Source organism: Gobio gobio (assembly GCF_949357685.1).
Source record: "Gobio gobio genome assembly, chromosome: 12".
NCBI lineage: Eukaryota > Metazoa > Chordata > Actinopteri > Cypriniformes > Gobionidae > Gobio > Gobio gobio.
The window spans coordinates 9,577,572-9,604,768 of record NC_137105.1 but is presented as its reverse complement, the minus strand read 5'-3'; the positions used below and the strand labels follow the sequence as shown (position 1 = coordinate 9,604,768).

At 39.7% G+C, this 27,197-nt stretch overlaps 3 protein-coding genes across 3 annotated transcripts; all 3 read right to left on the bottom strand.

The window, feature by feature from the left end:
- Positions 1-519: 519 nt before the first annotated feature.
- LOC307135650 (uncharacterized protein) lies at positions 520-8,151 on the bottom strand (the record flags this gene model as incomplete). The annotated part of the gene is made up of 21 exons (XM_079832223.1): positions 520-593; positions 689-791; positions 858-993; positions 1,231-1,420; positions 1,537-1,667; positions 1,751-1,857; positions 1,931-2,100; positions 2,186-2,300; positions 2,368-2,567; positions 2,652-2,769; positions 2,840-3,048; positions 3,146-3,299; positions 3,366-3,583; positions 3,810-3,906; positions 3,979-4,143; positions 4,220-4,327; positions 4,410-4,550; positions 4,619-4,743; positions 4,822-4,917; positions 5,014-5,074; positions 8,053-8,151. 21 exons carry the CDS (start codon positions 8,149-8,151, stop codon positions 520-522), a joined length of 2,817 nt encoding a protein of 938 aa, XP_079688349.1.
- Positions 8,152-12,507: 4,356 nt separating this feature from the next.
- On the bottom strand, positions 12,508-17,189 carry LOC307134860 (zona pellucida sperm-binding protein 2-like). Its single transcript, XM_079830894.1, has 20 exons — positions 17,026-17,189; positions 16,840-16,935; positions 16,637-16,761; positions 16,428-16,568; positions 16,238-16,345; positions 15,997-16,161; positions 15,828-15,924; positions 15,384-15,601; positions 15,164-15,317; positions 14,858-15,066; positions 14,670-14,787; positions 14,390-14,589; positions 14,208-14,322; positions 13,953-14,122; positions 13,773-13,879; positions 13,561-13,691; positions 13,255-13,444; positions 12,882-13,020; positions 12,713-12,815; positions 12,508-12,617 (listed from the first exon to the last, which is right to left on the bottom strand). Exons 2-20 carry the CDS (start codon positions 16,898-16,900, stop codon positions 12,544-12,546), a joined length of 2,625 nt encoding a protein of 874 aa, XP_079687020.1. The 5' UTR covers positions 16,901-16,935; positions 17,026-17,189; the 3' UTR covers positions 12,508-12,543.
- Positions 17,190-17,614: 425 nt separating this feature from the next.
- On the bottom strand, positions 17,615-26,289 carry ttc32 (tetratricopeptide repeat domain 32). The gene is made up of 3 exons (XM_079830893.1): positions 26,089-26,289; positions 21,826-21,992; positions 17,615-21,592 (listed from the first exon to the last, which is right to left on the bottom strand). Exons 1-3 carry the CDS (start codon positions 26,202-26,204, stop codon positions 21,465-21,467), a joined length of 411 nt encoding a protein of 136 aa, XP_079687019.1. The 5' UTR covers positions 26,205-26,289; the 3' UTR covers positions 17,615-21,464.
- Between the last annotated feature and the right edge of the window lie 908 nt (positions 26,290-27,197).

The window sequence follows — 27,197 nt, the reverse complement described above, 5'->3', positions numbered from 1 at the left end:
GCTTTTTTTGGTGAGGGGGTGGTTAACAAAACAAAAGTTGTGACAAGACCCTCACAAATTGAAATCTGCCTCAGTAACATCAGCTGTGCTTCCATTCTGGATAAATGGAATAGGATGCAGGAGAGAAATTTAATAAAACTTATTCACCAATAAAATTAAGTAACTCTTATGGTTTAACTGAATCAACGAATGTCAATAGCAAGACATTGGTCAATAAAGTCAGATTAAATGCATTTGATAACAATTCTCATTTTTGGGTGATCACTTTAATGTTATTGTGAAGGTACTCAGATCTGAGCAGAGTCTTAACTATATGCACTGCTGAGAAGTTATGGAGGAGAAAAACCCATGGAAGTTATTTAACAAAAGAGTACTAGAGCTTTAAAGGGGTTATTCTACCTTGGTTTAACCAATCAGTGCATAAAGGAAATGGCTCAGTTACACATTAGGCTGTAATTGACAACCAAGACAAAAGGCTCTTTTGAAAAAGACTTTATTTGGGTTGCAAATCAAAATGGACTAGAAGGCTGAGAGCAGTATTTCTCCTGTTGACAGCTGGGCTTTCTGGATCTGGGCATTAGTGTCTCTTCGTACTATATCAAGAGATAAATAAGTTAATATGGATAGACTTTGCAACAAGACAAATTTACCATAGTCTCAATTTAAACGAGTCAGTAAAGGAGCATACCTTTCTTTCCAGCTCTTAAAGGGATGGGAGACGGACACTGTCTCTTACAGATTCCATCATTCTGATTGACATCACAGAGCACAGCATCACAGTGTACATGAATCTGGGGAGAGAAGTAGTCAGTGATACAGCCTGGTGCACAATCACTTCTAAGATGAGATCTAGTTACCTGATTTTGGGGTACAACATCCTGCACGAAAGTGAACATCTTGATTTCAAAGTGTTTCATGTGAGATGGGTACGGAACCACACCAGGAGTCACAGGGTGGAAAACGGTCTCGTAATTGTCAGCAGGATTCACACAGCTGTTAAGAGCAAAGACAAACAAAGCAGATGCTCATTCACTTAAATATAATGGTTTATCGGAGAGGTCCAAGACCTTAGGTTGCACTTGAACCACAAAAATATGCTTAACCAACCAGGATTTCTGTAGACTTGCTTTAAAGGTTTGTAATGTGGACAGACTACTCAAGTAGGACTGATCAGTAACAAGTAATATGAAAGACTAAGCAAAGGGTCAAGTTAAAAATAAATATAATTACCCATCTACAATCAAGTCCCATCTTGGAGTAGAGTTCCGTTCGTCTTTCAGAGTAGCCCAACAGTTTTCCAAGACTAGCTCTATCTGAGGATCAGTAGACTGGAGCAGCACAACCTCAAAGAACAGAGGACTTCTTAAGTACTGTACAACTGGGTAATCCTCTTCAGCATAGAAATTGGTATAAGAGCCATCTGGGTGGAGAGGGAGAAGCAACATGGTCAATGAAGAGCACATGAAGTTCCAAAAATGTCAGTATATCTGGAACTTGATCAGATGGCATTGAAGTTATTCAAGTACTCTAGCATACCTAGAGCAAGTTTCAGTACAACATGCAGCTCCCCAAAACCAGTCTCTGGCAAAGGTTCATTTTCTCGCGGCTTGGTGAAAAATGCAATTGTCTGGGTATCATTTAGAGTGTAAAAGCAGGACATGGTCACGCTAACAAGGAGAAAGAACAGAGGTTAACTTCAGAAGACATCAATTAGCAGGCATGATACATGAGGTAAAAGAGACCATCTCACCGATACTCTGGATCAGGAGTGAGTGCATCTTTTTTACTCTGCTTGTAAACTGGTAGCCCGTTACCCAAGACGATTTCATTCTGATACATCATGACACCATCATAGAACTGAGGGAGAGACAGGAGCATCATAAGAGGGTGCGTGTTTAACACTAGGAAAACTAAAGCATCACCTCCATACCGTTCTAGTTGTTCCACAGCTGTTTGCATCAAAGGAAAAGTAGGCAAAGCGGTCGTTGCTGAATTTGGGTCTGCAGGACTGATCTCTCAGGGTGAGATCACGGGGGACAAGCTGGGGTACGGATTCTACCTTTACTGCAAGTGCTGACATTGATCCATTGCTGAAACACTCTGGAAAGGTCATGTGAAGGCAATTGTTAGTCTCCAAGCAAAATGCAATGGAAAGTGCTAAAGTTGACAACTCGTAAGAACATACCAGTCATGGTCATGGGAAAGTTGCAAGCCAGGGAAAACTCAGTAAGGGTCCATTTGTTGACAGGCTCCCATGCCAACACGTCAAGCCGTGCCCTCAAGGACGATGGGTACATCACCTGCAAAAGTAAAGACATTAAGACAAAGCAGAGACCACAACAAAGAGGTAACAAAGGGATGTCATACCTCAAACGCAACATCAACTGATAGGAAAGGCACCTCCAAGCTCATGTGAGTAGCATTCTCCTTTACACCATAGTCTTCTCTCCGTGTTGCAGTCAGGTCACGTGTACCCAGCATGATGTTAAAGTTTTTGCCCAGATTTCCAGACGAAACCATTATGAAGAACTTTTCCTCGTCACATGATCCACTCACAGTTGGGAGAACTGGATGGGGAACAGTTCATTAGCAATGATAAATCCTTTTCAGTATTGGTGAGAATGTCTTCAGATAGCCTAATTGTTACTTACCGACATCTTGAAGGCTTGCGGCAGCCGTTGCATCGTAGGAAAAGGGAACGGATTCAGGGACGATCATAAAACCATAGATAAGGCGAAGAGTATAAACTGTAAGCAGCAGATCAGTTTGCTGCAATGAAACAAATGCATATCAGAAACTGCAACAACAAAACAGCCTCATTGAATTATTTGACACTCACAGTTCTCATGACAAAAGAATCAGAGAAGGGGACTTGAAGTCGGAATGACTTGGAGCCATTTTGAAAGCGCTGTTCCTGTATGTTGAAACCCCTCACATTGGCCTCTGCCACAGTAAGGACTCCAGCAGAAAAAGTTATGTTAACCAACTCCACATCGTAAAGGAACGGCCCCAAGAGCACGTCAAACATCCTTCCATCTACAGTAGTGACTAAAAGAGAAAGTCAAGCCATATTTAAAGAATAAAACCACAATGACTTTGCAATGCTATGACTGCTAGTGGCACAAAGTGCTAGGAACCCACTCACAGTCAACAAATTGGGGTGGTCTTGGCATAAAAGGAGTCTTGATGGGGAGGAGGACTCTGTATTTAGTAGCATCCACACCTCCCTCACTCCACCGTAACACCAGCATTGTCTCGATGTTGTATCTGATGTGGTACTGGTTGTTTACAGCATGACTCTACAACAGGATACAACCATTAGCTCTAGCCTTAAGGAGTCAAATTCAAAAGAGAAAAGAAACAACCTTGTAGTAGCCATCTGGTCCACCAATTGGCAGTTTCATTACAATATGATCGCCTTCTATTGTCAAGATATATCCTCTAGAGGCCATTTGTACATTGTCGATTAGCTTTCCATCGATTCCCATAAACATCCCAAGGATCTGGGTGTCAGTAGAGCTCATTAGTGGATTAAGTCGGGGGAAGTACCAGGTGATCATTTCATCAGTAAAAGAAAGTCCACCTGCAAGTGAAGCAATAGGTCAGGGTTCCTCCATCTTGGTCTTGGAGATCCACTTACCTGAAGAGTTTAGTTCCAACACACCTAGTTGTAATTTCTCAAGTGAACCCAAAGATTGTTTAATTGACTTGGGTGCATTTAATTGGAACTTAACACTTCAGGAAAGTGAAGTGGAAGAGGAAGAATGGACACTGCAAATATTGGCTCAATTGTTCATAGTCACACGTACCAGTTGGACATGCAGCAACAGTATCCAACATGGTTACGGACCACTGTCTCTTGAAGTAGGTGGTCACCCTGATAATCTTCATTGGCACTCCATTCACCTGTAGAGCAGGTACAACATTAGCTCAATCATTATCTCCTAGCAAATGAAGGAAGCACTAGAGTTCACTCACATTTTCTTCATAGGTCTCAGGCATGTTATATCCACTTCGGATCACCAATCGAGACTTGGTTGTTGTTACTCCATATCCTGCCTTTAGGGCATCTTCAAACACCATGGCTTTTTGTCTAGGCGTGAAAAACACCATCCGCCAGATGTTGCTTTGGGAGGTAATAGCCTACAAGGTGAGGAGTAAACACATGACCAAGCTGCAGGTGCAAAGAGGACACAAAACAAGAACTGGATCTCCATACCTCAGAAACCGTATCAGTCCACTGGTTATCAAACATTGTTGTCTTTTGGGCGTTCTTAGGCTTCCTACGCATGGCTGTAATTTCCCCTGGCAAGCGGTTAACAGAAACCTAGGAGGAACAATTGTTTAGATATCAGATATGAAAGTCACCAGTGCTTAATATTTGTGGCATTAGCCAGTCAAGGGTTTACCTCCATATAATTCCGGTCGCAAAGAATTTCACGGGGGGCCCATTTGTCATGGGTACAGGTCTCATCCACATGATAGATCTCTTGTTCTGCTTTGACGCCACTCACCCGGACACGCATGTCAACATCAAACATGACATCATCCTGAATGGAGAAATAAAAGTGAGACGGCAGAACACAGTAATTGTTTAAGGCCAAAGAGAGCCAATTACCTCATTCTTTGCAAAACAGTTGAGGAGGGACACAAAGACTCTGTAGTTACCCCAGGGATCAGATTCAATACTAAAGCCACATTTAGTAGCCAGGCTTTGAGTTATGGGTTCAATTTGGGAGCCATCTGAAAAGATAAAGTACAAGTTTAAGACATGAATATAGACTACAAATCAGAAATATAACTAGATTGCAGACAACTTACTGATCGCATCAAATTCAACCTGACTTCCAAAAGCTAGAGATTTATCTACAGTTAACCGCATATAACCTCCCAGACACTCGGTTTTCAGTCCTGATCCTGAAAAATACATAATTTGAAAGAAATTATGTAGAGAAGAGTGGCACTTTTGACCCGCCACACCTAATCAAGTAAACACGCATATGGAAAACATACTTTGGTCGAAATTCTGTGCTGGAACCACATTCTTCTGTGGTGATACAAAATTGAAGTTTTTCTGTGCCAACACCACAACCCCCAACAGCCATAAAGAACTGAAAGAGAATAACTTTAAAATAACTTTTTTTAAAGCAGCAACAAAATCACTAAACATAGAATATAACTTACCAAATCCCAGAAAGCCATGGCATCATTGCGCAAAAACAAAATCTCTGCTATCAGGTGGATAAGATGTACAAGAAACCTCCACAATTGAAGAGCTGCAAAAGTGTACACATTCATGAAGTGATCAATAGGCTCCATGTGCTGATGTGTTTTATTCAGCTCTGACTAATGACTTCCTTTTGTTTTCACTACTTCCTAAGCTCTTATTCCCTCAAGATTTCCCTTCACCCCACGTTCAAGCTTTTCTGTTCTAATAGGTGTTAAGACTTCACAATAAAGAAATATGAGACAATCAACAAACATTGGTGAAGGAACGGCATTTGAAATGTTCTGGCCAAAAAGGCATCACCATCAAATATCAATCCCAACTTTTGCTCCAAGTCTTCTGCTATTTGTAATATCAGAACAGGTTTCAAAACTAGTTTGAAATGGTAAGCAAGACCATTTCATACAATAAACAACGATATAATATACACCACCCAAAAATGAAAAGGTAAATTAGCTGGAATAGGAAGTAGAAGGGTCACGGTCATAAGTCTGGCACCCAGACCACACTTCAGCAAAGATAAGTGTGAAGGTCTCCACTTCCAACACACATACAAAATAAGGTGCTTTACCTCTTAAACATTTAAAACCTCTTCAAAGTCCCAGTTTTAACCTTATTTTTAAGTGATAGGAAGTAAACAAAATTACAAAAAGTTGCAGCCGTTGTAATACAACTTTTTTAACTGTTAATATAAAGAAAAAAATCATTGCATGATTGTTGTAGGTAAAAAAAAGGTTATCTTTGTAAAACACTGCAGCAAACAACCTTTTCACATCTCGACACTAAGACTATGGCTGCATCCTAAATCACATACTTCCCTACTATAAAGTAGGTGAAAAACAGTATGTGGTAAAAAAAAAAAAAAAAAGTATGTCTGAATTCACAGTACACATAAAAGAGTAGTGGAAAAGTACCCAGATTACCTACTTCTTCCAGTGATATTCTGCAGTGTGCATACGATGGACACTACTGTCCCATGAGGCCACGGGAAAGGATTGATGCTCACAGGCTAACAGTCACCTGATAATGACACCATGGCATATGTAGTATGTCCAGGTTACATTCTATATATAACAGGCATTCTCAACCTTGGTCCTCGAGTTTAGCTCCAACCCTAATCAAACACACCTGAAACAGCTAATTAAGCTCTTCATGATTACGAGAAAGCTACAGGCAGGTGAGTTTGATCAAGGTTGGAGCTGTGTAATTACATCTATTGATACTACTGGACACATCTTCAGTGATGTTCCTGGAATCATTGGGTGTTTCGGGTCTTTCAACATCATACACCCTCATCCAGGCGATCCAGCTGAGGCTGATCAGACCCCAGCTTGTGTCCAGTAGGCGAATCTAGCTACTTTTAGTGATGGGCAGACCGAGGCTTCGTGAAGCACTGAAACAGTTGAAGCAAATGTGCCATATTGTTTCGAAGCTTCGAATCAATCCGACACCCGTCTCTACGGCGACATCTAGTGGTCACTTGCATGTTTTGATCTGAAATACCTTGACTATGATCCATGTAAAAATGTCTTTAACATCTGTCTGACAACTACATGATCTTGGTTTTCTACCCTGTAGCCTCCTCATTATGAATAACTATAGTTTTTTTTGTGGTCATGAAAAATGAACATTAATAAAATATATAAAGCCACAATGTGTCACATTTGTTGCATAACATTTTTATTTAAAAAATATTATTTGCTCTGCTGTTGAAGGAGTTAGCTGACTTCTTTTTTTTTTACATATCATTTCTCCAGCCTTTGAAAAAATCCTCTCACATGGGACACTTGTTGTCTTCTGCACCCTCCAAAATGCCAGGATGAGTGCTCCTCAAATGCATCAAGGATAGCTGACTATCACAATACACACATCTCACTTGATTTGGTGTTTCCAAATGGAAATGCTCACACACCACAGATGTACGGCATCTCTTGTAATGGACAATAACAAAGATAACTTCCTATATTAATTTTCTATACACAAATGCAAGTTCTTAAAGGTGAATCCAAGATTTTATTTATTTCATAATGAGTTTAACTCTTATACAAAAGCCCTCAAAGTTATGAAAATGCAATCAGTCTTTTTTTCATTATAGAAGAATATGATCTTCAAACAAAACCCTAGCCCCTTTAATATTTTTTGTTTCTTTTATGATTTGCCTAATATATTTTTCTACTGTACTTTCAAGCAGCTGATCTGTATTTTGTAATACAAAAATGTTCTGTTATTGCCATGCTGTTTGTAAATTATTTGTTCAGCAATAAAAAAAATGTACGGCATCTTATGTGGAGCCTCCATTTGTATCTATTCTATTAATATATCCATCTATATATCACCTATGAATCTATATAATTCTATATCTCTAACTTATGCTGTGCTATCTGTCACTATCTATCTACTTAGCCTATATGAATGTGTCACTATATCTATCCTATCTGTCACTGTCTATACCTATCAGTCAATATATCATTTAAATATAGCCTAAATATAGCCTAACTAACCAAAGCGCACTCAAAATCTCCATTAGCCTATATCACAAAATCTCTCTCCTCTCACAAAAACCCACGAGGTGAAGATGGATTTACTTCACTTTTAAACTGTGGTGAATTAGGTTCATACAGATGTGTGACTGTGTGGTTTGTTCCCGCCCCCTTTAATCAACGCAGTTTCGCCACCTGATGAAACACTTCGAAGCTTCATTTAGCCATAGTCACGTGACATGGGTGTTTCGAATCACAGTTCTGAGCAGTGTTTCGAAACATCTGCGCTTCAGGATCTCGGCAAAGCCCCGAAACGTCAGTTTCGCGTCAGCCATCCCAAGCTACTTTGCCCCCATGGATCTCCTTTCTTGAGCCATATCCATCTTGAGGCTTTCTCTGCTGCTTCGGTGGTGTTGTAGATGGCTCTTCTTCTCCTCCCTCCATCGATGCCTAACAGACTGAAGGCTCTGAATAGGGATCGGGCCGCAAAGCCTCTGCTTCCGACCTCGATTGGGAGACACTTTGCTCAACACTCGCTGACCAGTCCCTCATACTTGGCGAGCTTCCTAAGGGACTGTTAGCTCCAACAGAACCACTTGTTTGGTGGACTCAGACAAGAGAACAACATCTGGTCTTAAGGTGGTGGTAACAATGGTTGGGGAACTTGAGTTGCTGCTCCAGGTCCACCAACAGCTGCCAGTCCCTCGCAGTGGCCAAGATGCCTGCAGATGTTTTTGCAGCTGGTCTTGGCTGCTCTCCAGCTCTGATGAAGGTGATGGCTTTCTTGGAGAGGTGGGATAGCTTGGCCCACTCGACTCCTGCGATGGCCTTCAGCACCTGGTCATGTCTCCACCTGTACCTCCCCTCTCCCTGTGCCTTTGGGCAACAACTCAGAATGTGCTCTAGTGTTCCACGCCTGGAGCACAGTGGACATGCTGCTGACTCCACTTTGCCCCATAGGTGAAGGTTTGATGGGCTGGGAAGCACATCATATACTGCCTGGATGAGAAACTGATCCGCTGTGGCTCTGTACTCTCTGTAGGACAATGGGCCTCAAGGATCAGGGTTGAGAACTCCTGCTATAGAACATACTTTTTAGCTGCGGTGAAGTAATTACTTATTCAAAATAAGTACCTAGTCAAGATGTATGCGATTTCGGACGCAGCCTATATTCAGACTGCAGGCAATCTTTTCAGGCAGACTGCCCGCACTATTAATTGCAAGTGATGATCAAATAAGATTTGTGTCCTGACATCACCTATCTGCATGGGTTGCTTTAGTAATGTAGGCGTACCTACATATGTGGCGTTTCAAAGCAGATGCAGGAATAATGGAGGTGCATCATCTCGCTCTCCAAATAAGTGCCCTGTCGAGTTGCATTGCAGAACTCCTCTGTCACACAGGGAAATGCCAAAATATTTGGACATACCATTTGAACACAGTATGAATACTTCCGCCATTGAAGTATGTGAACCGCTTGCTGAATCTGTGTAAATGTGAATAATTTTAACTAAATAAGAGAGATCATACAAAATGCATTATTTTTTATATTTAGTACTGTCCTGAATAAGATATTTTACATAAAAATGTTTACACACAGTCCACAAGACAAAAAAATTGCGGAATTTATTAAAATGACCCATTAAAAAGTTTATGAACCATTGATTCTCAATATGTGTGTAATTCCCTGGATGATCCACGTCTGTTTTTTGTTTTGTTTTGTGATGGTTGTTCTTGAGTTCCTTGTTTGTCCTGAGCAGTTAAACTGCCCAATATTCTTCAGAAAAATCTTCCAGGTCCTGCACATTCTTCAGTTTTCCAGCATCTTTTGCATATTTGATCCCTCTCCAACAATGACTTTATGATTTTGAGATCCATCTTTTTACAATGAGGACAATTGAGGGACTCAAACACAACTACTAAAAAAGGTTGAAACATTCACTGATGCTCCAGAAAACACGATGCATTAAGCTTATTAAAACTTTATTGAATCTGAAGATCAAGATAAATTGTACTTAATTTGTCTTCCGGGAAACATGTAAGTATCTTCTGTTGCTTTCGAAGGGCAGTACTAAATTAATTTAAAAAAAAATTTTTTAAACAAAAGAAATATTCTGACCTCTTCATCCTGTTCAAAGGTTTTCACCCCCGGCTCTTAATGCACTGTGTTTCCTTGTTTCATGTTCAATGTTTCAACCTTTTTTAATAGTCTTAAAATCATACAGTCACTGCTGGAGAGGGATCAAATATGCAAAAGATGCTGGAAAACTGTAGAATGTGCAGGACCTGGAGGATTTTTCTGAAGAACATTGGGCAGATTAACTGCTGAGGACAAACAAGGAACTCAAGAACAACCATAACAAAACAAAAACCAGCCATGGATCATCCAGGGAACGACACACAGTATTGAGAATCAATGGTTCAGAAACTTTTGAATGGGTCATTTTAATAAATTCAGCTATTTTTTTGTCTTGTAGACTATGTAAATATTTTTTTATGTAAAATATCTTATTCAGGACAGTAAAAAAATAACGCATTTTGTATGATCCCTCTTATGTTGACTCTGCAAGCAGTTCACATACTTTTTCTTGCAACTATATATATCAGGGACGTTTCCTCCGAGGAAGCAAGGGAGGCAGTAAAAAACTGGATGAAAAAATAATCAATATTACAAAAATAACGCAAATATTACAAAATGTGACATTAAAAAGTGTAAAAATCACTCGCATTTAAGAAGTAGCACTGTCTAACAGCGACACCCGCAGGTAAAGTTACAATGGGAGGCTTGCCTCCCCTGAGCCCATTGACTTTTAACAGATCCCCCCAAAGCGAGCGGTGAGTTTGATGGGGAATAACTGAGAATGAATGGAGGAAAGTCACGTTAGAGGAGGCAATGCATGAAAGCACTTACACTGCTGGTTTAACTATAGGCCTACTGTATTTTCCTCCACTAACAGCCTAAAATACAAAGCAGTGAAAGCACTTCATGCAGAGTGAGTTATATTTGACCTAACATGCTACACAGTCATTTCTCAGACAATGTTAGGAGCAAGTGTTCTGTCCCAAATATACACCATGTCCAACAGCCTTCAGCGTGCTATCACTTGCAGTAAGTGAGGTCAATGTACACGATATGGCGTAGAGATGTGCGAGAGATCACGGCCAGCGCTTGCATAAAGTACGCCCTATCGTGTACATTGACCTCACTTACTGGAAGTGATAGCACGCTGAAGGCTGTTGGACAGTGGTGCATTAGAGGTAAAAAAGATAAACTGTTCATTTTCTTGCACAAACCGATCTTTTGTCTTAAGACAATCGTCATGAGCCGCAGGGTTTAATATGGATTTGTATGTGCATGTTTTTTACTCTCATACCAAGTTACACATACAAGTTACTTTGATAAGCAATGCATTACAATATTGCGTTACTCCCTTAACCCTTCTCCGGTCTTCGGGGTCTTTTCTGACCCCGAAGGACGTTTGCTCAAATAAAAAAATGTTTTCCCTTTGTCCAAATGTCATGAGACTTTGTACGGTGGTCAACACTCTAAAGCTCTACAAATAAAAAAAACATTTATTGAATTGATATCCGTTTTTATGTTTGTGAGACAAAAAAAAAGTCACAGACTAAATTCATCCTCAAAAACAGAAACACAGAACACACATACTGAAATGAAGTAGCACACTTCCAACAATGCATACAACATCCACAATGCAAATGATCATGCTCACACACACATTTGTTATTGCTGTTCACTCTTGTTCAGGTTTGATTCTAATCATAATGTAATATCATTGAAAAAATATTTCTCAGTACAAAAATGCTAAACTCTGACATTAATTGTTATAAATGTGATTTCATAACATTTAGATATGAATCACAGAAAAATACTTGTGAAAAGATGTCAGTCAGTCATAGCACAGCTCTGCAGCCATTTTCTGGTAAAACTTTATTTTAAAACTATTTTCTAAAATATGGGCAAAAATCTTACACTAAACCATGTCAAATTATCCATGTTAACCACACGAATGAAAGTTAGAAATTTGGGTCTTTTATAAAGTGAATTTTACATAAACAGATTGTGAGAATCCATAAAAAAAAATATATTAACTGGACAGATGTGGAGTAAAAACAAGACGTAAAATTATATTAGTTCTAAAAATAGTCAGAATTACTTTGTTGCCTGGGGTCTGTGGAGACCCTGAGTGTAATTCCAAGTGAAGGCTGGAGAAGGGTTAAGTAACCAAGTGTTAGTTACGAGGGAGGGTTAACAAATTTAATTCTGTGAAAAGACCCCTCACAAATTGAAAAATGCCTAATGCAGAGTTAAAAATGCAAATTCACATGTGTACAGTAGAGGGTACAGCTCAAACCTCTCAGCTGTGCTTCCATTCTGGATAAATGGAATAGGGATCCAGCGGAGATTAATAAAATTTAATTCACCAATAAAAACAAATCTAAAGTAATTATGGTTTAATTGAATCAACGAATGTCAGCAGCAAGACATCGGTCAATAAAGTCAGATTAAATGCATTTGATAACAGAATTCTCTTTTTTTTGGGGGGGGGGGGTCACTTTAGTGTAGTTGTGAAGGTACTTGGATCTGAGCAGAGTCTTAACTATATGCACTGCTGAGAAGTTATGAGGAGAAACCCATGGAATACCTGGAAGTTATTTAACAAAAGAGTACTAGAGCTTTAAAGGGGTTATTCTAACTTGGTTTAACCAGTCAGTGCCATAAAGGAAATGGCACAGTTACACATTAGGCTGTAATTGACAACCAAGACAAAATGCTTTTTTGAAAAAGACTTTATTTGGGTTGCAAATCAAAATGGACTAGAAGGCTGAGAGCAGTATTTCTCCTGTTGACAGCTGGGCTTTCTGGATCTGGGCATTAGTGTCTCTTCGTACTATAACAAGAGATAAATAAGTTAATATGGATAGACTTTGCAACAAGACAAATTTACCATATTCTCAATTTAAACGAGTCAGTAAAGGAGCATACCTTTCTTTCCAGCTCTTAAAGGGATGGGAGACGGACACTGTCTCTTACAGATTCCATCATTCTGATTGACATCACAGAGCACAGCATCACAGTGTACATGAATCTGGGGAGAGAAGTAGTCAGTGATACAGCCTGGTGCACAATCACTTCTAAGATGAGATCTAGTTACCTGATTTTGGGGTACAACATCATCCTGCACGAAAGTGAACATCTTGATTTCAAAGTGTTTCATGTGAGATGGGTACGGAACCACACCAGGAGTCACAGGGTGGAAAATGGTCTCGTAATTGTCAGCAGGATTCACACAGCTGTCAAGATCAAAAGCAGATGCTCATTCATTTAAATATAATGGTTTATCGGAGAGGTCCAAGACCTTAGGTTGCACTTGAACCACAAAAATATGCTTAACCAACCAGGATTTCTGTAGACTTGCTTTAGAAATTAAGGTTTGTAATGTGGACAGACTACTCAAGTAGGACTGATCAGTAACAAGTAATATGAAAGACTAAGCAAAGGGTCAAGTTAAAATTAAATATAATTACCCATCTACAATCAAGTCCCATCTTGGAGTAGAGTTCCGTTCGTCTTTCAGAGTAGCCCAACAGTTTTCCAAGACTAGCTCTATCTGAGGATCAGTAGACTGGAGCAGCACAACCTCAAAGAACAGAGGACTTCTTAAGTACTGTACAACTGGGTAATCCTCTTCAGCATAGAAATTGGTATAAGAGCCATCTGGGTGGAGAGGGAGAAGCAACATGGTCAATGAAGAGCACATGAAGTTCCTAAAATGTCAGTATATCTGGAACTTGATCAGATGGCATTGAAGTTATTCAAGTACTCTAGCATACCTAGAGCCAGTTTCAGTACAACATGCAGCTCCCCAAAACCAGTCTCTAGCAAAGGTTCATTTTCTCGCGGCTTGGTGAAAAATGCAATTGTCTGGGTATCATTTAGAGTGTAAAAGCAGGACATGGTCACTCTAACAAGGAGAAAGAACAGGTTAACTTCAGAAGACATCAATTAGCAGGCATGATACATGAGGTAAAAGAGACCATCTCACCGATACTCTGGATCAGGAGTGAGCGCATCTTTTTTACTCTGCTTGTAAACTGGTAGCCCGTTACCCAAGACGATTTCATTCTGATACATCATGACACCATCATAGAACTGAGGGAGAGACAGGAGCATCATAAGAGGGTGCGTGTTTAACACTAGGAAAACTAAAGCATCACCTCCATACCGTTCTAGTTGTTCCACAGCTGTTTGCATCAAAGGAAAAGTAGGCAAAGCGGTCGTTGCTGAATTTGGGTCTGCAGGACTGATCTCTCAGGGTGAGATCACGGGGGACAAGCTGGGGTACGGATTCTACCTTTACTGCAAGTGCTGACATGGATCCATTGCTGAAACACTCTGGAAAGGTCATGTAAAGGCAATTGTTAGTCTCCAAGCAAAATGCAATGGAAAGTGCTAAAGTTGACAACTCGTAAGAACATACCAGTCATGGTCATGGGAAAGTTGCAAGCCAGGGAAAACTCTGTAAGGGTCCATTTGTTGACAGGCTCCCATGCCAACACGTCAAGCCGTGCCCTCAAGGACGATGGGTACATCACCTGCAAAAGTAAAGACATTAAGACAAAGCAGAGACCACAACAAAGAGGTAACAAAGGGATGTCATACCTCAAACGCAACATCAACTGATAGGAAAGGCACCTCCAAGCTCATGTGAGTAGCATTCTCCTTTACACCATAGTCTTCTCTCCGCGTTGCAGTCAGGTCACGTGTACCCAGCATGATGTTAAAGTTTTTGCCCAGATTTCCAGACGAAACAACTATGTAGAACTTTTCCTCATCACATGATCCACTCACAGTTGGGAGAACTGGATGGGGAACAGTTAATTAGCAATGATAAATCCTTTTCAGTATTGGTGAGAATGTCTTCAGCCTAATTGTTACTTACCGACATCTTGAAGGCTTGCGGCAGCCGTTGCATCGTAGGAAAAGGGAACGGATTCAGGGACGATCATAAAACCATAGATAAGGCGAAGAGTATAAACTGTAAGCAGCAGATCAGTTTGCTGCAATGAAAGAAATGCATATCAGAAACTGCAACAACAAAACAGCCTCATTGAATTATTTGACACTCACAGTTCTCATGACAAAAGAATCAGAGAAGGGGACTTGAAGTCGGAATGACTTGGAGCCATTTTGAAAGCGCTGTTCCTGTATGTTGAAACCCCTCACATTGGCCTCTGCCACAGTAAGGACTCCAGCAGAAAAAGTTATGTTAACCAACTCCACATCGTAAAGGAACGGCCCCAAGAGCACGTCAAACATCCTTCCATCTACAGTAGTGACTACAAGAGAAAGAAAGTCAAGCCATATTTTAAAAATAAAACAAGGACTTTGCAATGCCATGACTGCTAGTGGCACAAAGTGCTGGAACCCACTCACAGTCAACAAATTGGGGTGGTCTTGGCATAAAAGGAGTCTTGATGGGGAGGAGGACTCTGTATTTAGTAGCATCCACACCTCCCTCACTCCACCGTAACACCAGCATTGTCTCGATGTTGTATCTGATGTGGTACTGGTTGTTTACAGCATGACTCTACAACAGGATACAACCATTAGCTCTAGCCTTAAGGAGTCAAATTCAAAAAAGAAAAGAAACAACCTTGTAGTAGCCATCTGGTCCACCAATTGGCAGTTTCATTACAATATGATCGCCTTCTATTGTCAAGATATATCCTCTAGAGGCCATTTGTGCATTGTCGATTAGCTTTCCATCAATTCCCATAAACATCCCAAGGATCTGGGTGTCAGTAGAGCTCATTAGTGGATTAAGTCGGGGGAAGTACCAGGTGATCATTTCATCAGTAAAAGAAAGTCCACCTGCAAGTGAAGCAATAGGTCAGGGTTCCTCCATCTTGGTCTTAGAGATCCACTTACCCGAAGAGTTCAGTTCCAACACACCTAGTTGTAATTTCTCAAGTGAACCCAAAGGTTGTTTAATTGACTTGGGTGCATTTAATTGGAACTTAACACTTCAGGAAAGTGAAGTGGAAGATGAAGAATGGACACTGCAAATATTGGCCCAATTGTTCATAGTCACACGTACCAGTTGGACATGCAGCAACAGTATCCAACATGGTTACGGACCACTGTCTCTTGAAGTAGGTGGTCACCCTGATAATCTTCATTGGCACTCCATTCACCTGTAGAGCAGGTACAACATTAGCTCAATCATTATCTCCTAGCAAATGAAGGAAGCACTAGTTCCCACTCACATTTTCTTCATAGGTCTCAGGCATGTTATATCCACTTCGGATCACCAATCGAGACTTGGTTGTTGCTACTCCATATCCTGCCTTTAGGGCATCTTCAAACACCATGGCTTTTTGTCTAGGTGTGAAAAACACCATCCGCCAGATGTTGCTTTGGGAGGTAATAGCCTACAAGGTGAGGAGTAAACACATGACCAATCTGCAGGTGCAAAGACAACACAAAACAAGAACTGGATCTCCATACCTCAGAAACCGTATCAGTCCACTGGTTATCAAACATTGTTGTCTTTTGGGCGTTCTTAGGCTTCCTACGCATGGCTGTAATTTCTCCTGGCAAGCGGTTAACAGAAACCTAGGAGGAACAATTGTTTAGATATCAGATATGAAAGTCACCAGTGCTTAATGTTTGTGGTATAAGCCAGCCAAGGGTTTACCTCCATATAATTTCGCTCGCAAAGAATTTCACGGGGGGCCCATTTGTCATGGGTACAGGTCTCATCCACATGATAGATCTCTTGCTCTGCTTTGACGCCACTCACCCGGACACGCATGTCAACATCAAACATGACATCATCCTGAATGGAGAAATAAAAGTGAGATGGCAGAACACAGTAATTGTTTAAGGCCAAAGAGAGCCAATTACCTCATTCTTTGCAAAACAGTTGAGGAGGGACGCAAAGACTCTGTAGTTACCCCAGGGATCAGATTCAATACTAAAGCCACATTTAGTAGCCAGGCTTTGAGTTATGGGTTCAATTTGGGAGCCATCTGAAAAGGAAGAGTACAAGGTTAAGACATGAATATAGATTACAAATCAGAAATATAACTAGATTGCAGACAACTTACTGATCGCATCAAATTCAACCTGACTTCCAAAAGCTAGAGATTTATCTACAGTTAGCCGCATATAACCTCCCAGACACTCGGTTTTCAGTCCTGATCCTGAAAAATACATAATTTGAAACAAATTATGTAGAGAAGAGTGGCACTTTTGACCCGCCACACCTAATCAAGTAGATATGGAAAACATACTTTGGTTGAAACTCTGTGCTGGAGCCTTCTGTGGTGATACAAAATTGAAGTTCTTCTGTGCCAACACCACAACCCCCAATAGCCATAAAGAACTGAAAGAGAATAACTTTAAAATAACTTTTTTATTAAAGCAGCAACAAATCACTCAACACAGAATATAACTTACCAAATCCCAGAAAGCCATGGCATCATTGCGCAAAAACAAATCTCTGCTATCAGGTGGATAAGATGTACAGGAAACCACCACAATTGAAGAGCTGCAAAAGTGTACACATTCATGGAGTGATCTGAAAGGGATTTTATATGGAAGCCAATTATTGTGCACAGGTGATGCTCATCCTCATCTAACAGGTGTCATGAGTTAACTATTATGCTGCAGTATTCAGAGAGAGGAATTCATCTCAACGTTAATGAATGAAAGCTGTTCCCAGCCCATGATCGTTGCTAAACTAATCCCAGAATAAAATGCATGTTTGAGCTGTTTTAACTGAAAGCAACTTGCACTGACAGATCTTAAAATATGTCAAATATGTCACTGCCATTGTTTTCTCTCGAGAAGCACAGTAATGGTTTTTCTTTTTCTTTTTTTGAGGCATGTTTATAAAAGCTACTTAAATGTCCTAATTTACCTAAGGTCTGTTCCTGGCTTAATCTAAGCCCTATGAATAACCAGCACTCTCCTCCACCCTCAATAACACGACTGAGGTGAGACGGGCATTCGGTGCTTGAGCAAGGCACTGAACCCCCGACTGCTCCCCGAGCACTGCAGCAATATGGCTGCTCTGGGTGTGTGTTTATGGTGCATGGGTTAAATGCAGAGCACAATTTCCAAGTATGGGTCGCCACACGTCACTTCACTTCTCTAAAATAAAAAATTTCAAAAAAATAATTGTATCATAAAAGTGTTTTCATGTTAAAAGTTTAGTGATTCTTTGATTGTCAAATAGGCACACTTTCATTACACAAAACACATGCCACTCAAACCAGAATCATCTAAATCGGACTGTACTTTGCTGTTTGGTGATTGTGCAACATCAAACCATATGTGTCACCGGTGAATATATGCAGGTTATAAAGCATTTTCGTTTTCTTCTCATCATGTAAGCATTTTATTGCTTTGAGAAAACCAATGAAAAAAAAAAAAACAGGAAATAAAAACATTTACATTAATCATTTCTAATACATACCAAATATAATGCTGATATTAATTCTGTATGAGGGTCAATGACATGACATGTACATTTTGTGTCCAAATTCATTATTTTCTTAAAAGGAATTTTAATAAATACATGTCATATATCAAATTGATCTACAATATTTCCTTTATAAGAAACCCTTTTCATTGACTTTTTGAGTTGTGGTGTTTGAAAGACCAAAAATGTCAGGTGGTGCGACCGTCGGAACGTACAAGCAGAAAAAAAGCAAATATAGCTGCAAGCAGCAATACCGGGGCCAAGCGCAAAGAAGAAGACAAGACATGCCAAAATGGCTGGCAGTGTCAGATCAACTGCAGCAATGAGCAATTAATCACATTTTAAGATGACTTTATGCAAAAGGCTGAAAATGCATTGTAGTCTGAGAGTGTCAGACCAACTGCAACAATAAACAATTATACAGTTTAAGAAGATTAGGCAAAATGGCTAAAATATCATTTATAGAGTCACTGATAATATAAGTTAATGGTTTATCACTTTTGACCAATAGGTGGCACAGTTACGAAATTGATGTGGTGTGGTCAGAATAAGGGAACAATGACACATGCAAAGATTGATGCCAATATGTCAAAGCATTGCAGAGATACAGCCTCAAGAGTTATTTTGGCATCATGTCTCAACTTCGTCTTTGCGGTTTACAAAAACGGTTTCATCTATTGATGCAAAATCCCTAACTTTTTGTTGACACAGTCTGAAGATGATACGATTCAATTTTGGTGGAAATTGGACAAACGGTCTAGGATGAGTTTGAAAAAGTAGGTTTTGATCAAATAAGAACATTGAGGACAGGATGTTTGACCAAATATGGCAAAATTAATATCTATGTTCTCGGCATGAGCCAATAAATGTATTATGACCAGTTTCATTAAACTAGGCTAATTTAATCAAAAGTTATTAGCATGTTTGTAAATTTTGTTATAACCTTTGACCACAAGGTGGCACTGCCCCAAAACATTTTGAGTACCTTCAAAGCATGGTGCGGAAGACACATACCAAGTTTCGTAACGATAGACTAATGCGTTTGTAAAATATAGTATTTTAGCACAAAATTCAAAATGGCTGACGGCCAAAATAGCTGATATGGTAAAATTGAATATCAGACGACTCGGCATGCAGTCTTTAATCTAACGAGACCACTTTTATGATTTTTGGACAAAAGGTTTAAAAGTTATAAGCAAAAACAGCTATTTTTTGTATCTCCGGACCAGTAGGTGGCGCTACGCCGAAACACTGCATGTTGCCTCAAATCATGCTTGTGATGACATGTACAAAGTTTGGTTTGAACAAGATAAAGCGTTGCGGAGATATAGCCTTAAGTGTGTTTTTGCAACCGCTACGTAAAATTTGTTTGCACGTTTATCGAAAACGATTTGATGAATCAACTTGATTTGTAAGATTTTTTGTCAGCATCGTCTGAAGATGATCTGGTTAAATTTTCGTGCAAATCGGACGAACCGTCTAGGACGAGTTAGCAAAAGTAGGTTTTTAGCAAATAACAAGATGTAGGACAAGAAAGTTTGCCAAATATGGCAAAATTGGTATCAATGTACTCGGCATGAGCCAATGACTGTATTATGACCAGTTTCAATAAACTAGGCTAATTTAATCAAAAGTTATTAGCATTTTTGTCAAGTTTGTTATAACTTTTGACCACAAGGTGGCACTGCCCCAAAACTTTTTGAGTACCTTCAGGGCATGGCGTGGAAGTCACATACCGAGTTTAGTAACAATACACTAATGCGAAAACGATTTGATGAATCAACTTGATTTGCAAGATTTTTTGTTAGCATGGTCTGAAGATGATCTGGTTCAATTTTCTTGCAAATCGGATGAACCGTCTAGGACGAGTTCGCAAAAGTAGGTTTTTCGGAAAATTCAAAATGGCGGGAAAAATATTATGACGGAAAATGACGTCATAGGGTGTAATCGAATCGAAAGAATTTTGTTTCTAGCCCTTATGGTTCAAAAGTTATTAGCATAAACATGAGTCCAATTTTGGACTGATGGTGGCGCTAGAGGGATTGAGTTAGAGACTCCACATTTGCTATGGAGACACTTCAGACTGTCCTCTATAAGTGTGCCAAATTTCATAACTTTTTATCACACGGTTCTATGGGCTGCCATAGACTTCGTGGTGGAAGAAGAAGAAGAAGAAGAAGAAGAAGAAGATGAATAATAATAATAATAGGAACGGGAACGGTTTCAATAGGTGCCTTCGCACCTTCGGTGCTTGGCCCCTAATAAAAAGGTTAATTTTCTCAGTAAAAATCTTAATCAAATAGTTTGGAACGATTATATGTTAAATTCCTTATAAATGAGGGAAAATAGTGTATCGGTCCTATTACAAAACTATTCTATTACTTAAAAAACTTTTGTCCGACTGACATAAAAATGCCATTTTATGCAATGTTACTTTAAAAAAAAAACATATGATAGCATATGACATTACACAGAAGAACCATTAGTAACAATGTTAGTCACCCTCCCATAAATATTAGATAAATTGACATTTTTGAGTTATGATGAGGTTGATTCAACTTATCACGTCAGGTGGTATGACCCCTGGAAAACGTTGAAAATGTGTTGTCATTATAAAAATGTGTATATGATTTTAAAAATGTATATATAACCTTAGCCTATGGGCAAACATTTGTATAGGTGTCCAAGTGAATGCCTGTTAGATTTGAATTGAGTTTGAAATGTCAGGTGGTGCGACCAGCAAATTTACATTTAAAAGTATCAATTCCCACTGCAACTGCAAAATGAAGTAAGAAATACAACTGGAAACCGTTATATAATGTATACAAATACATTTTTTTTATTTTGAAACCTTATTTGTCTTTGACCCATGAATGAACCGTTTGGTCTGAAAAATCGCTTGGACGGAGGTCTAGAAATTTAAGTCTGGAAAAGTACAGAATTTTGAAATGGAAAATGTGTAGGAAGGAACTCTGAATTGATAAATCAAATAACTATTCAAAGTATTCTGAAATGTACACCGTCATGCATTTTATTCAGAACTGTATTCAAATACATCTTGAGCAGTGACCCACAGGACTGGACAAAGATTGAAGGAATGCTAGCAGGATTTGTAATTACATAAAGAAACATTTCATGTTTGAATGTAATTTTCACTCATGTCATGACTGCACAATCACATGCTTTTGGATTGTCCATGACAACATAACTTGTTGTTGACTCAACAGTTTTACTGACTAGCACTCATCAGTAGCCTCTTTTCCACTTTTCTTCACTGTCCAGGAGTGTCTGACTCAAACTTTCTTTAGCATCTTTAAAACCAGGATTCAGCTCCAGGGCTCTCCGAAAGTCACTCTCAGCCTCCTTGAAAAAGCCTTGGGAGGAAAAACACATTGAAATCATACAGCACCCCTTAGTGGAACACAATAGATTGACAGAAATAATGATCTGGGGGGAAAAAAGCTTAGCTGGTTGGATGGTCTGAGCTAGTTTAATCTATTCTGGCTGGTGCCCCTGTTCATCTTCAAATACAAGTTTTTCACAAGCAAAGTGGGATGTATGAGGAAAATACTTAATCTACAGCCTTACGGTTCAACTTTGTACCTACCTAATCTGTAGTGTATCAATCCTCTGTTATAAAGTGGCACTTCAAACTGGCTGTTGATCTGTATGGCCGAAGTATAGTCATCCATGGCTTCATAGAAATCCACTCTGAGGTACTTCATCTGCCCTCGATTATTATAGGCGATGGCCAAATCTGGAGCGTTACAGTCTCTAGAGTACATATAAACGAGATTACAAGTGAAAACATTAATTTATTAAAGGTGCTGTATGTAAGTTTTTGACTGTACTAAAGCACAAAAATATCATAATATGTATGCAGATATTTAGGAAACATGCTGAGTTCACGTAGCCTGGTCTTACCAGACAAACAAACAATATTTTGAATTTGGACAACAGTACCCATTTCAACCACCCCTAACTGCCAAAGGTCCAGAATTTAAGTCCGTTTTCTGTAATAAACAGGTGTTATTTTAAGTAATGACAGCCAATAATTCGAATCCGGACCTCTATTTTTCCTATGTGTAGGCTATAAATGTTGTGAAATAATTGCCTATAGTATTACTTTAATGCAGCAGATATTGCACAGCACCAAGATCTTCTAATCTGAGCTGCCTGCGGTCTGTCACCGCTCGTCAACGTAAAAAAATATTTTATTTAAGTATTTAAGAGGACCAATCAAAACAAAGTAGGCGGGCTTTATGTTCACTGAAGCAGCTGAGCGCAAATTCCAGCGCAACGCTTCAGTAAAGGGTCATAAAGTGCGAGATAAGATGTAAGTAGCTAAACATTTCATATTTGGCAGCTGTTTTAGGAATTAAATGTTAAACTACCGATAAAAATAATCAGGCAAACTAATAAACCTTTGTCTAATTTTGCCATTTTTAATTTAAAATAGATAAATACGTATATAATTTACGTGATTTAATGTAACAATTAGCAACTGTCAATGTGAGAGAACAAGAAACATTAACGAATCCGTTTTCTTCATATAATGCATACGATTAATAATGAATGTGTACATATTGTGAATGAATTTTTAAAAAATCTTAGAAAGTGATTAATAAAAAATATTCTAAATATAAATTGACCCTATGTTTTGTTGACTGCTGTAGGAGGGGAAGATAAGGAGAATGAGAGAAAAATAAAGAGTGATGAAGATGAGGAGAGAGCAGGAATTGACAAATAATTTACTTCCCACTGACTTAGTTTTAAAGCAATTTCTCTAAATTTGTTTGCCCTTCAAACGTCTTAAAATGCACATATGTAGATCAGAGAAATAAAAATTTTCTCGGGGAGCATGCCCCCTAACCCCCCTAACTACCTAGGGTGTGTGTGTGTGTGTGTGCAGAACATCCCACAAATTCTAAGACTAAGAACATCAAGATCCCTCTCTCCCCCTAAACGAATCCCATCTAAAATCGATTAAAGTATAAGTAAAGGCAAAATAATTTGTTTCCTGACCAATTATACGTTAGTGATCCTACAAATGTTAAAGGGGTGGTAAAACACATTGTTTTGAAGGCTTGATTGTGTTTGTGGGGTGCACTGTAACATGTGTTCATGCTTCGTTTGAAAAAAAAAAATTGCCTTATTTTTCATATATTTGACCTTTATTCTACACTGCTCTGTCCCTCCTTGTAAAACGGTCTGATGCTTTCCGGGTTGTATGAAGCCAGTCCCTCAAAAATACGCGATGGGCTCAGATTGGTTAGCTGGCCCAGTGTGTTGTGATTCGCTAACCGCAGTGCACGTTTGTTGGAAACGTCACGCCCCTTACCTGGAGGCTGTGCTTTGGTCAGTATTAGAAACAATGGCGTCAATAAAACCATACCAATCTGAGCCCGAATCAGACACAGAGCATTTTAGTGAAGATGATCGAGCAGAACCTGTTCAGTCCTCAAGAGTAAAGGCTGCGGATCTATAGTGATCGCTACTGAATGGCACTGTTACTTTTGTATTTTTAGAACGATTATAGCCAAATATCTGTCGCAAGAACTATTAACCCAAAACACTAAGCACTGGCTTTACTAGTAAGTTAGCCAAATCACACACAGAACCATGTTTAGCATGCCTGTAGATAAATAATACATAAAAGCTCTAATCAAAGAATCTTTTACACTAATGCCAAGTTCGCAGTTGAGATTTTAACGTTAGTGTTTGTAACGATAGGTGTTCGTCGGATAACGTTAAGTATGAATGAGCATTTAACAGACTGGTTTGCAGAACAGCGTTGTCATCTGTTTACTTCCTTGCTACAACCTATTACAGGAAAACACATCGATGAAAAATAAATCAGACTTACAGGTTGTGGCCCGTAAACAGCTTCTGTTTGTAAATCCAGCTTTCAGGACAAGCCGTTGTGCATATCCTGTATTGAACTCGCGAACATTGTGGAAGTTTTCCTCCGTGAAATGTGCTGCGGGAGGGAGCCCCGCGCGCGTCGTGCATTCACACACTGGCCGCGTTTGTCTCACGCAGCTGATGTTGTGCAAATCCGGTGTTGAACTCGCGAACATTGTGGAAGTTTCCCTCCGTGAGATGTGCTGCGGGAGCCCCGCACGCGCCTGTTTCCTTCTGTCTCATACACATGTGCATATAACATGCTGTATGGTCAACGCTCTGCAACGCACCCCTGTCCCTATGAAGGCTGAACAAAGCAAGTATCCCAGACCTGCAATCCGGATGAATATAACAGCGTTTCCTCGGCATCGCGGCAACAACACTCCAGCCTAACTATACCACAACAGCGCCGCGATACAAAATGGCGCCCCCGCCCCCCCCCTATTTAATATTCTCGGAGGAGGGGTTTATGTAAATATTGAGCCTGGTGATGTCACCAGCCCTGGAGGAATGTGTGTAGTCGCCTGCTGGCCGTTTGCTGTAGTTCTTAGAAATGGATTTCTTTAAAAGCAAATATCTCCCTTTGCTTTAAACTTTGAACGTTGTAACTTTGCAGATGTTGTTTATGCTCAAGCAGCAACATTACACGCTAGCTAAAGTTAGAATAGTGAAAACGTGGTTTACCACCCCTTTAAAGCTACACTATGTAACTTTTCCGTCCACTAGAGGTCGCCTGTTCAAAACAAAGGCGTAGTTTGATGACGCCACGTTTGAGCGCAGATTCTCGGGACATGTGGTCTTCACCTCACAGCCGGTGGGAAACAGTCAGGATAGGACTTGGGCAGAAATCATGTTCATGGATGCGATTATTAACATTACTGTAGTCTGAAGCAGAGCAGGAGTGTTGTGGAGCTGAGCAAGGCCGCAGGAGCGATTGAAGAGCGGGACTGTTATTATGGCATAGTCGCTGGCGGGACTTTTATTATGACACGGTTGCCGGCGGCACTTCCTCTTCTCCAGTGCTGAGTGTGAGGTAACGCAACTCTGTTTATCGTATTAGATATATCTGAGTGTGTTGAAAAGGAAGTTATGACGTTCGCTCGGCGGCTGCTATGACACTTGTTCACACTGCAGTGAGAGTAAAGCGTTTCTGCTAAATAAAACCGGAATACCGAGGGTAACGCAGATATGACGCAATCGACAGGCGACTCCCTCACACGCATAGCTCACACGTCCCGGTTCCTTGGTTAAAATAGCAATTTCTCACGATTTACAAATAGTTGAAAACATTTGGGATATTCTAAGTACTCAACTGAACAAAATATATAACACTGGCCTAGTGGTTTCTGGATGTTTTACTGCAAAAATCCTACATAGTTCACCTTTAATTTAGTGACTTCTTCAAAACTTCATGTTTCACAACATGATACAAACACATGTTAGCTTCTAGTTCTGTCACATGAATTTGTGATTTAAACTTTGTGGGGAAGTTTTGATTATCCATGCCATATAACTGTGTGTTTGGACTGAAAAAGGAGGTACATGATCTTGGTTAGTAATTTGACAACATTGTAGTAAATATGATGTGAAAAAGGTCCAATGACAAGCTAATCAATGGCCCGGTTTCACAGACCGGGCTTAGACTAAGCCAGGATTAGGCTTTAGTTCAATTAGGACATTTAAGTAGCTTTTATAAGCATGCCTTAGAAAAAAAAACATTACTGCTGTGCATCTTGAGACAAAACAATGGCACTGAAATATTTTAAGATCTGTCAGTGCAAGTTGCTTTGAGTTAAAACAGCTCAAACATGCATTTTAGCCTGGGACTAGTTTAAGCCTTGTCTGTGAAACAGGGGGAAAGTATTTTATGTGTGTACCTGACAGTTTGCATGCAGTCTGTGCTAATGTTTACACTGGCAGTGTCCTTCTGACTAATTTATTCACTTAAAATTACAGTCATTAATACCTGGATTTGGTGCAGGAATCGATGAATTGTGTGTATAATTCCTCTGCTCGTTTAAAATTCTTACTGTTGAACTCATTATGTGCGTTTTGTAGGATTATGAGTTCGCTGTCCTCCATGAGACGCGCTGCTGGCGACTGTCACCTCATGAATATTAATTAGTACGTACTACCGTTCCTGGAACGTCAAGTCACTGGTCCAGTCACTGAACGTAGTTAATATTCATGAGGATTAGATCGTTCGTTGCAATCTGATTTGATGTTTCTGTGCACTGGCAAGATGCGAGCGTCCCCTTCTGAGCTGGAGTGTAATAATTAGCGCTGTGCTTGAGAACTAAATCTTTGACTTTGACCACTTTAAAGTGAGTTTTAACTTTCAAAGTGCCACATTTACAACTAATGTTGTTGGCCTCTGCAATTTTACATTTCTACTGATGTCCTCACAATTACAAGCAGCAACTGTGCACAGAAATTCACCTCTGGTTATGTCAATGTACTGTCTTTCAGCATAACTTTTTTTTATACCTAACCTCTTTAACTCTCGTGATTTGCTGGGGAATTTCTCAGCTCCATGCTTACCCGTGAGGTTAGGATGTGAAAATCTTTACCAGACTTGTTTTTCACCCAGTCTTTGACAGAATAGATGGTTTGAGAGGCAAGTGGATGAAATATGTGTACACAGGGAATGCTTTGAAGTGAATAGGATCATTTATGACCAACAAAGTGTGCCAGTCAAGGTTCAGACGGCAGAAATATTGGCCGCTGTGTACTTCAAAACGGTTTTGAATATCTCACATTGCATGGTGAACAGTTTGAAATGCACCAATGGCGCCTGGTGCACCTTCACCCAGATCTCAGTTAACTTCAAGACCTCATATTCTGGCAGGGAGATGGATTTTGCACTGAACCGAATGATCTTTGCTCACACTTTGGACCCAAATATTGGTGTTTGCTGTGAGAATTAACACATTACACTTGTCTAATGTGAGCAAAGCCTTGAGCAGTCAGGTGGCCACTGACTGAATCTGATCATTCCTCTCCAAAAAAAAAAAAAAAAAAAAAACAATCTTTCATCTCCTTGCAACCAGGTGAATACTTTCTATGTTTGCTTTA

What these genes read in the sequence shown, in the direction of transcription:
- LOC307134860 (XM_079830894.1), bottom strand. Translation starts at nt 16,900, where the DNA reads ATGCGGCTAACTGTAGATAAATCTCTAGCTTTTGGAAGTCAGGTTGAA. An exon ending in TGTTGCTGCATGTCCAACTG is followed by an intron (nt 15,602 to 15,827) that starts GTACGTGTGACT and finishes CTTCACTTGCAG; the next exon opens with GTGGACTTTCTTTTACTGAT. An exon ending in ACTCCTGATCCAGAGTATCG is followed by an intron (nt 13,692 to 13,772) that starts GTGAGATGGTCT and finishes TCTCCTTGTTAG; the next exon opens with AGTGACCATGTCCTGCTTTT.
- ttc32 (XM_079830893.1), bottom strand. Translation starts at nt 26,204, where the DNA reads ATGGAGGACAGCGAACTCATAATCCTACAAAACGCACATAATGAGTTC. An exon ending in GATTCCTGCACCAAATCCAG is followed by an intron (nt 21,993 to 26,088) that starts GTATTAATGACT and finishes TATGTACTCTAG; the next exon opens with AGACTGTAACGCTCCAGATT. An exon ending in ATTGATACACTACAGATTAG is followed by an intron (nt 21,593 to 21,825) that starts GTAGGTACAAAG and finishes TTTCCTCCCAAG; the next exon opens with GCTTTTTCAAGGAGGCTGAG.